The 10,990-nt window shown below is 31.6% G+C and overlaps 1 protein-coding gene across 1 annotated transcript in view; it reads right to left on the reverse strand.

The window, feature by feature from the left end:
• FAM227B (family with sequence similarity 227 member B) overlaps positions 1-10,990 on the reverse strand; it is a 321,697-nt gene that overhangs the window by 310,153 nt on the left and 554 nt on the right. Inside the window, exons 2-3 of the mRNA XM_031955171.1 lie at positions 2,107-2,160; positions 813-1,047 (exon numbers count right to left, since the gene is read on the reverse strand). Of these exons, the coding sequence (XP_031811031.1) occupies positions 813-1,047; positions 2,107-2,160 (289 nt within the window). The remainder of the gene's footprint in view (positions 1-812; positions 1,048-2,106; positions 2,161-10,990) is intronic.

Here is a 10,990-nt window from a genome sequence, read left to right on the forward strand (position 1 = left end):
CTGTCAAAGGTGTCATATATACAGATATGTATATATGACATAGTATAAATATGTATGCATGCATGATTTCACTGCCTAGCCCCAGATGGATAACCGTTGAGGATGAGAGCATGACTATAAAGAGGTTGGGGTCTACTTTGTTAGAGTATCAATGCTCATGGTAGTATTTAACCTAAAAGAACCTGAGAAGATACTCCTTTCCATGAACCATAAAATTTTCCAGAAAATGTAACTTAACTTTTAGACATTACAAAGTAGAGATTTCAGGATAGGCAAAAAAAGGATCTTTCACTCTTGGAACCTTATTTGCTCAAAACATTTAATATTATGTAAGTCATAGAAGTTTCTACCACAGGATCAGAGGTGGTTGACTTTAATTGATAGGGAGACCTTATTAGTAAAAAGCCTTCTTGGAACTATCCTTGGTTCTACGATCAATTTTAATTGAGTCTTTTCTCTGTGTTTAAAATCTTGTAGCTTTACTGATGGATCCAATTCTGTTTTTTCCTGGTACTGTTCTTAGTACTGTTACATTTTGATATCATGATACATTCTATCATTGACCAAGGACTTGTGGCACTGCAGTGTTTTATAAGTTCAGTTATATCAGAGATCATATGTCTATTTGATAAAGACAGCAACATTAATAATTTAATTGCAAATATTAAGCTTGAAAATATTGTAAAACTGAAGACAACTTTGTAATTTAAAGATACAACTAAATTACTTACACAAAATTTAAAGTTTTACTGTTTGATAGAAGTTAAAGAAATATTTGACCATTAATTTTTGGCATAAAGAAATGTCATTACCTTCCAAAGCAGTGTTTTCCATATAATTTAAGAATAGGGAGGCATGTGCATGAAAATCATCAAATAAATCCTTCATCCTTAATTCCATTTCTATGAGAGCTTTATGTTTCATATTAACATTGTCGCATAAGTATTTATGAATTGCATCAAGTGAACAGGCCTCTCGTAAACTCTTGACAGCTAGTGAAGATTTATAAGCATCATATCTAAAATGAGTAGATTTTGGCCATTCTTCCTGTAAACATTGTAGGGAAGAAAAAAATGTATAAACATATTCAATAATTAAAAATAAATATAAGTCTATAAACCTAAAATTGATATTACAATTCACAGTATACATTTTTGAAAGTCATCATAAAAGACATATCTATTATGTTTAAATAGATGATATAGAGTAAAATCAACAGAGTAATTTTTATAAAATTGAAGGGAGATTTTTTTTAGAGAATGTGTAAAATAAGGAAACATTCTAGAAATGTTTAGAATGAAAGGAGGAAGCTCTGGGTTTTTTTTTTTCGTGGTTTTTTTTTTTTGTTGTTGTTTTGTTTGTTTGTTTAGAGTTCCAATGACTAAAAATAAAGCTAGAGTCCTCCTTTTGTTTTCTTCTTTACATGGTATACTGAAAAATGCACTTGGATTTACTGTTAAAATGAATTCTGTCTCTAATGCTCATGGTATTAACTAGTGGTGTGACCATGGACAAATCATTTTACCAAATAGAACCTCAGAATCTTCATCTATAAAATGGAAGCAATAATATTATCTCTTTAGCAAAGTTGTTGTGAGTCTCATGAAATGCTTAAGTGCTATATAAATATCAGTAGTCTTACTTAATCCCACCCATACTATCACCCTTTTCTAACAGATTGAATTTCCTTTTTGCCTTATATTTTTTAACCCATCTATTGTATTTTTTCCTCCATGAAGATGTCTTCTTATTTCAAAGTAACAAGTCCGTTATACAGAACCTGGACAAATATTCCATCATAATATATTGATGTACAATACTGATAAATTTCTTCAGGCAATCAAATTTTATCCTAAATTTTCTACAAGCCCTGATAATTGACTATTAAAGGCCTTAGATCAATGAATGTTGTGTACAGAGCTCTATTCTATTCCTGAAATTTCACCTAGAGTTGTCAGACAGTCAATACCTTATTCATTGTTTCTCTGCCTTTTTTGAAGTTAGGGAAGAAAGAATACTAATAGTTGGGGAAATCAAGAAAAAATCCTCATAAACAACATAGATATGAACTATATTGAGAAACATAAAATAAACTACTCTACATACTATATTTTGAGCCTTTAAGAAGTCTTCAATGGTTATCGGGGGTTCCTCCATTTTCTAGAAATATAAAAAAAAATATAATTTACTCTTGCATATTATTGTGTTAGATACAAAATTACGGTATATAAATTTTTGACAAATGTGGAATCATGGAACCTTTTTTTTTTTTTAACATTATCTAAATTTCTTGTATATTCCTTTCCTTCCCCTACTCCTTTCAGATAGACCATAAGAAATATTTTTAAAGAAAAGAAAAAAATCAACAAATCAATATATTTTAAAAATTTTGATAAAATATGATGTTTCACATCCACAGAATCCTCCACATCTGCAAAGGAGTGCTAGCAGGTGATTTCATCTCTTCTTTAGACTCATTCTTATTCTTTGTAATATTGCAACAACACGCAGCAATTCTTTTTGTCTGTTATATCCATCTATATTGTCATTGTTTATATTATTTTATTGGCTTTAATTTTTGGGTGAAGACTCTTAATGCTTCTCTGTATTTATCATATTTGTAATTTCTTAAAGTACAGTAATATTGTCTTAGATTAATGTATCAAAATTTGTTTGGCTATTCCCTAGATGATGGGTATCTTCTTTGCTTCAAATTTTTTACCATTACAAAAGCTACTGTTGTAAATATATATATATATTTTAATTTTGGACCTTTCTTTTAATCAATAACTTCCTTGGGATTTATGCCTAGTAGTGAAATTTCTGGGTCTAAGAGGTTGGACATTTTAGTCATTTTTATTTATATAATTCTAAATTCCTTTTTAAGATGGTTCTACTGATTTGCAGTTCCATCAATAGTACACTAATATGCCTGTCTTTTACCTCCAAAATTGTTTTCATTTCCTTTCCTTCCCCTACTCCTTTCAGAGAGACCATAAGAAATATTTTTAAAGAAAAGAAAAAAATCAACAAATCAATATATTTTTAAAATTTTGATAAAATATGATGTTTCACATCCACAGAATCCTCCACATCTGCAAAGGAGTGCTAGCAGGTGATTTCATCTCTTCTTTAGACTCATTCTTATTCTTTGTAATATTGCAACAACACGCAGCAATTCTTTTTGTCTGTTATATCCATCTATATTGTCATTGTTTATATTATTTTATTGGCTTTAATTTTTGGGTGAAGACTCTTAATGCTTCTCTGTATTTATCATATTTGTAATTTCTTAAAGTACAGTAATATTGTCTTAGATTAATGTATCAAAATTTGTTTGGCTATTCCCTAGATGATGGGTATCTTCTTTGCTTCAAATTTTTTACCATTACAAAAGTTACTGTTGTAAATATATATATATTTTAATTTTGGACCTTTCTTTTAATCAATAACTTCCTTGGGATTTATGCCTAGTAGTGAAATTTCTGGGTCTAAGAGGTTGGACATTTTAGTCATTTTTATTTATATAATTCTAAATTCCTTTTTAAGATGGTTCTACTGATTTGCAGTTCCATCAATAGTACACTAATATGCCTGTCTTTTACCTCCAAAATTGTTTTCATTTTTTTGTTATTTTGGGGGTATAAGGTGAAATCTCAGCGTTGTTTTGTTTTGATGTAAATTTCTATTACTTTCTACTAGAGATTTGGAACATTCCTTATATAGTTAATAGCTTGCAATTTCTCCTCTAAAAACTGTTTCTATTGGGGAATGGCTTTTGATTTTATATGTGTATATATGCATATATATATATATATATATATATAGATATATATATATAGATATATATATATAACATGTACAAATGCATGCATACTACATAATATGTATATAACACATGTATATATATATATATATATATATGCATATATAACACACATTTATACATATAGAAACACAAAAGATTTCTTTCCCTATCTGAACATTTTTAAAAAATCTGGATGCACTAATTTTGTGTAATTTGTGGGTTTTAGTTGGGTTTGAGCTTAGAAGCATAAATTAAAATATTTAGTTCTTTAACAAAGATTATAAATGGTTCTTTTTCTGTCTCACTGCTTTCAGAAAAAAGCTATTAAACATACTCCTCTTGAAATCACTGTTTAAATTTTCATTACAGGGATAGCTTAATTGGTATCTTTACCAAAGACAAAGGTTATAATAATTCTCTTTGTGAAAAATCTAATAGAAATTTAAAGAAAGAAAGGAGCTACCTTTAGTTTACCTCTATACGAATAAATGTACACATTACAGTATGTGGATCAAGAAATAACAATATAACCTAAGTGTAATCACTTGCCCATAAGATAGGATCCAAACTATATAATTCATGTTGTCAATGAGCATACAAACCTCAAAATAAAAATCATTTTCAAATTAGTAAGTGGTCCAAGGATATGAAAAGGTACTTTTCAAATGAAGAAAGATAAACAATTAACTATATTTTTAAAATCTTTCAAATACTAATCATAAGAGAAATATAAAATTTAAAACTCTTGAGTTCCTACTTCATACTCAGGATATTACCAGAAATGACAAAAAAGGAAAATGAAAATAATCAGAGGGATTGTGAGATATACTACAACACCATTATTGGCACTGTGAATGTGTCCAATTTTTCTGGCAAACAATAGAACCATACTTCCTATATCACTAAATCGTAGATACTTAAACCAAGAAGTCAAAGAAAGGTAGAAAGAACCCATAGATATAATATAATAATATTGATGGCATTTTTTTGTAGAAAAGAACAGACAACAAAGGAGATACTAATACTTTGAGAATGATTGAATAAATGACATATAAATATGGTGGAATTTTAGCATATTGTAAGAAAGTTTCTGATACTTATATGACCTTGGGAAAGTCAAGAGGCTTATTGTATATATTGTTGGACACAGTTTCTGTATCATTTTTTAAAAATAGTTTTTCCTTGTAATTAGAGATATATTAACATTTAGCACAGTGCCTAGCACATAGTAAGAACTTTAAAATGTTTATTAATTGATATAGACAGAAGACATCAAAATATTTTAAATTAAATACTGTATATTATATAATAAATCAATTAGAGAGTTATAAAATTAAGTGCTATACTGAATAAGAGGACTTGGTTCTTGGGGCAGCTAAGTAAATTGAGCACCAGGCTTGAAGTTAGGAAGATCTGAGTTCAAATCTGACCTCAGACACTTAACACTTCCTAGCTGTGTGACCCTGTGCAAGTCACTTAACCCCAATTGCCTCAGCAAAAAAAAAAAAAAAAAAAAAGACTTGGTCTAAAATGATTCCCGAAAGATATCTAGATAGACTTTAAAAGATGAGTAGAAATTCAATGGACTTTAAAAGGAAAAGGGAGGGATTCTAACATGAGCAAAAGCGAAGAGGTAGAACGACAAGATATGTTTAGGAAGCAGATAGTACTAGAGTTTAGTTGGAATGTAAAGCATATGATAGGCAATAACATAAAATATGGCTGGAAAGGTTAAGAAAAACCACAAATACTAATCAAAGCAGTTTATATTTTATTTGGTTTGCATTGAGGCAGCTCTGAAGAGTTTTGAGCAGCTTCACATGTATAGGAAATTCTATTATGATAATGATATGAAAGATAAATTATATTATAATTTTGAGTTTGAAGATCAAGAGGTATTAGAAATAATCTAGTCTATCTCTCATGTTAAAGATGAAGAAATTGGAAACCAGAAAGATGTGACTTGCTCCATGTTTATGCATGTTGTTTCCTCCATTGACTGAAGGGCTAACCCTAAAATGGATTAACCCTAAAAAAGAGTTAGTGGGTATCTATAGTATGAAGAGGTCTTTAAAGGTGAAATATCACCTCCTGAGTAAATATCATAACGGCTTTCTGATTGGATATGGTAACTGTGGGGGTATGATTATTTTGTTAATACAAAGAATTCAGCTAAGAATTCTACCAGAGACTTCCTCCTGGAGTGGGGCTATAACAAAAGTCCACTTGAACAAAAGGTTTAATGAAATTCAAAAAGGTCCATTTATAATTCTACCACAGTTCTTCCCTGCTTGATTCAGGGAGTAGCCCAGGCAGTTAAATTCACATCCAGATGAGTAATGGCAATGAAGAGCACAATAGGGTTCAGAGGCAGGAGAGCATAGGATTTTCTTCCTTCTTATAAGAAGGGGATAATGGTGGAACATTGACTAGACTCATTTGATGTGCTGATTAGTTTTCTTAACTTTTCTCTCTCTTTCTTGTTTTTTGTTATTAAATGACATGGATTTCTAGACATCAAGAAAAGGATGCAAATGAAAGTGATATAAAAGCAATAAAACAAATTAAGAGCATATAGTTAAGACTCTATGGCATAGGTGCTATAATCTTCTCCAAGATGTCAGTCTTGACAACTTGACAAATTATGTCAATTACATTGGTATATCCTCCATATCTTGAATTAGCCAACATCTTTGGTGTTTAGGGAAATCAGGTAAAAAAGAAGTGAGGTGGTGCATCTTTAATAAATTTGGCCCAGAAAGGATGATGGTGAAAGCATGAAAGAAAAATCAGGTTAAAGGTTAGGTCTCAGTAGAACAATCTGGGAGAATGCTAATGATTTTGAGGTTCCTGGGTTGTCAAGATGAATGCTTGATTGATAGGATGGGGCTCAGATCTTCCCAAGTCTTTTGAGTTTTCTTCCTTCATTTCTTTCATGAATTTTGTGTATGGTATTAACTAATGAAATTGATTTTTCATTTTTAATGCTGTCAAAAAAACTCCCAAAATTCTGAAAACTGTTTGGAACACCTGAGTATACATTTATAAATTTAATACTATGCCTACAAATCAGAATCCTATTGAGTCTCTACTTTTCAATTAACTTATTAACTTATTGACTATTATTATTCAATTAATGTTTTAAAAAATGATAAAAACTTCTCTTTTTCCAAAGTATATGTCTTTAAATTTATGCCAACTCTTGCTGCCAAAAATAAAATCTTGTGTTGTACAAGATGAAAAATACAGAAAAAACAAGCAAAGGATCAAAGGAAATTATAATGCTCATAGCAGTTAAGATTTTAATGAAATTAACACAGCTGGAACATTTTTATTTCTTTCATCATTACTAATAACTAAGATAATTGCACCTAAGTATATTTTTCATTGTGTAATCAGCCAAATATTCCAAATGAATTATTCAAAACTCCCAAAATAATTGTACTGATTTGAAACATAATTTACTGGCAAAATCTGACTACAAACTCCATCTCAGGATTCAATTAAGAGCTACATTTGTATAACATTTTGTGTCTGTCTAAATCTGTTTGAAGTACACATTTTCAAGACAGTAAAGGTCCCCTTTAAAAAGTATTTAAAATTTAATAACAAAATAAGAGTAACAGCATTTCAAATTTTCAGACTGTACACAGATCTTCTATATCTGATGGTTGGAATGGTAATGAATTCAAATTAGGAAACTACTGAGGTTAACAATTTTATATTATGCAGGTATAATGTATTTGAGCATATTTATTATCTTTGTAGTTTCTTTTCTTCATGGATTTCAGTTCTAAACATTTTATTGAACCAGCACTTCCTGAGGAGTGCAAGGTATGCTCACTTTGCTGCCAGTTCTACTCACTTTCAGGACTTCTTTTAAAGGTTGGCCAGCAAGCTTCCCATTCCTGGAAACACCTCCATTCTGAGCCCTTCTTCCCTTACTGATGAATACTTAGCTTCGTTTACCTCTTATGCTCACCATTCCTAACTCTTACTTTTTCCCAATTAATTTCCCCAGTACCTTTCTTATTCTCTTTTTCAATCTTTCCCCCTTTACAATATATAAATTCTTTTAAGATAGGAACTATTTAATCTCCTAGTACTTGTATTCCTCATAGGACAAGATACTCCCTTCTAGAAAACATAATGCTAAATGTTTAATAAATGTTTTATATATCCATTTCACCATGGACTATATTAATAAAATGACAATAGGTCTCATTTTAAAAATGTTTCCAAATTTTGAGCCATGTTGTCTTGATCTGCTAAATAAACAGAAATGAAAAAAAAAAATTCAAGATGAGTTGTTCTAAAAAGTAGATTCACTGGGAGATTTTATATAAAATGAGTACAGGAAATAAACTCTGTGCTACTGTTAAATTTCTGGAGAAGTAGATACATTTTCTTTTGAGTTCTCTCACTCCTTTCATCTTAATATACAACCTATTCTATTTTTACTCCTCAAAGTGCCATGCTCTAGTTCAGACTGCTTGAAAGTTGATCAATTCAACAAACATTGTTTTGGCATGAAGAGAACCTTCATAGACATTGGGGGAACAGTAATATATGAATAAAAAAAAATTATTAATTGCTTATTATGTGCCAAGCACTATGCTAAGAACTCATTGAGGATACATAAAAAAGCAAAGTCTAGGTTATAAAAAAGATATGGATACAATCAAGGCAAAGTACCCAAGATAGAAAGTATAAATAAGTAAATAAAAATAAAGGCATTCTTTTGAATCCCCACAACATATTGCACTCTGAGTTATTACAATGGCCAAATAGTTTTTCTTGATTACTGTCCCTCCCCTAATCTCCTCATATCTTACTGACTCAGCAAAATGCTAAAGTGATAAATGCTCAAAACACATTACTCTTACATTTAATTTAAATTCTACAGATTTGGGGTCTTAAATTTGATAGAAGAGAGATAATTTGGAGGAAGGAAGCTCAGAACACAGATAAAGAAACTGAGGCCCAGAGAAATGACAACTCCCAGTTACACACAGAGCTGTTAAGTGAAAGAATACAGATTCAAGTCCAGATCCTGACATAAATCCAGGGCTCTTTCTACTATATCAAAGCAAGGTGACCTCATGATCCCCGAGTTAGGTTTTGGTCATTTCTTTCTTTTATTTTTTTAATTTTTAATAATAATAGCTTTTAAATTTCAAAATACATGCAAAGAAAGCTTTCAAGACTCACCCTTGTAAAACCTTGGATTCCAAATTCTCTATCCCTTCCCCCATCCCTCCCCTAGACAAACAGTAATACAATATATGTTAAACATGCGCAATTCTTCTATACATATTCCTACATTTATCATGCTGCACAAGAAAATTCAGATAAAAAGGAAAAAAATAATAAAACAAAAAGCAAACAACAACAGAAAAGATGAAAATACTATGTTGTGATCCATATTAAATCCCTATAGTCCTCTCTCTGGATGCAGATGGCTCTCTCTCCAACACAAGTCTATTGGAATTGGCCTGAATCACCTCATTGTCAAAAAGAGCCAAGTCCATCACAATTGATCATCACATAATCCTGTTGTTGCTGTGTACAATGGTTTCTTGGGTCTACTCACTTAATTTAGCATCAGTTCATGTAAGTTTTTCCAGGTCTCTCTGAAATCATCCTGTTGATTGTTTGTTATAGAACAATAATATTCCATAACATTCATGTACCATAACTTATTCAGTCATTCGCCAACTGATGGGCATCCACTGTTCCCATGGTCATTTCCTCAGTGCTAACATATCATTTTCAAATTGCCTTTAGTTTTATAATATTAATCTTGTTGTTTGTCCTTCTTTCTCAAAGAGGACCAATGACATCAGGTGATGTCATGACTTGTAAGTGAAGTGGATTCAAGTGAGGAGGCCCTGTGCAGTCACCAGCCTCACTCTCTCCTCCAGAGTAATCTGAATCCAGAGATTCAGAATATAGATCAGGAATGATGAAGACTGCCCCTATTGCAGTGGGAGATAATACCCATTCAAGTGAATAAGTCTAGGTAAGAAATGACACCAAAAAATGGCCTCTTTTACCTAATTAAAAAAAAAAAAAATGGGGAAGAGTCAGACTCTCAACGTTTCTGGACAAAACAGAAACAGTTGTTATATGTAACAATATTAATGTACAGTTGTTGTGTGAGCTAAGCCAAAGCCCCCTCTTCCCCATACTCAGCACCAAAATAAGAGTGCATCATGAATGTTTGTGGCAGCCCTTTTTGTAGTGGCTAGAAACTGGAAACTGAATGGATGTCCATCAGCTGGAAAATGGCTGAATAACTTGTGGTATATGAATATTATGGAATATTACTGTTCTGTAAGAAATGACCAACAGGATGATTTCAGAAAGGCCTGGAGAGACTTACACGAACTGATGCTGAGTGAAATGAGCAGGACCAGGAGATCATTATATACTTCAACAACAATACTATATGATGACCAGTCTGATGGACCTGGCCATCCTCAGCAACGAGATCAACCAAATCATTTCCAATGGAGCAGTAATGAACTGAACCAGCTACGCCCAGAGAAAGAACTCTGGGAGATGACTAAAAACCATTACATTGAATTCCCAATCCCTATATTTTTGCCCACCTGCATTTTTGATTTCCTTCACAGGCTAATTGTACAATATTTCAGAGTCTGATTCTTTTTGTTCAGCAAAATAACAGTTTGGTCATGTATACTTATTATGTATCTAGTTTATATTTTAATATATTTAACATAAATATATTTATCATCCTGCCATCCAGGGGAGGGGGTGGGGGGAAGGAGGAAAAATTGGAACGAGAGATTTGGCAATTGTCAATGCTGTAAAGTTACCCATGCATATAACCTGTAAATAAAAGGCTATAAAAAAAAAAACAAAAAAACAAAGAGTGCATCAGACGAAAATCTCAACAAAGCATTACAAGATTGTGACATCAAGAGAAACTCTCAAAAGTTGTAATAATTAAATTTTGGAAGAAATGCAGCCGGGTTGCCTAATGGCTAGTGTTGGCCCTGAAGATGAAATTCAAAGTCACTAGCAACGTGACCCTGGAAAATCACTTGATCGCTGTCTGCCTCAGTTTCTTCATTTGAAAAAGGGGGATAGCAGCCCCTACCTCCTAGGTTGTACTAGAGAAAATAACAAGAAAGTTATTATTACCGCTACTCATGC

This window comes from Sarcophilus harrisii, chromosome 2, assembly GCF_902635505.1.
Source record: "Sarcophilus harrisii chromosome 2, mSarHar1.11, whole genome shotgun sequence".
Taxonomy (NCBI): Eukaryota; Metazoa; Chordata; class Mammalia; order Dasyuromorphia; family Dasyuridae; genus Sarcophilus; species Sarcophilus harrisii.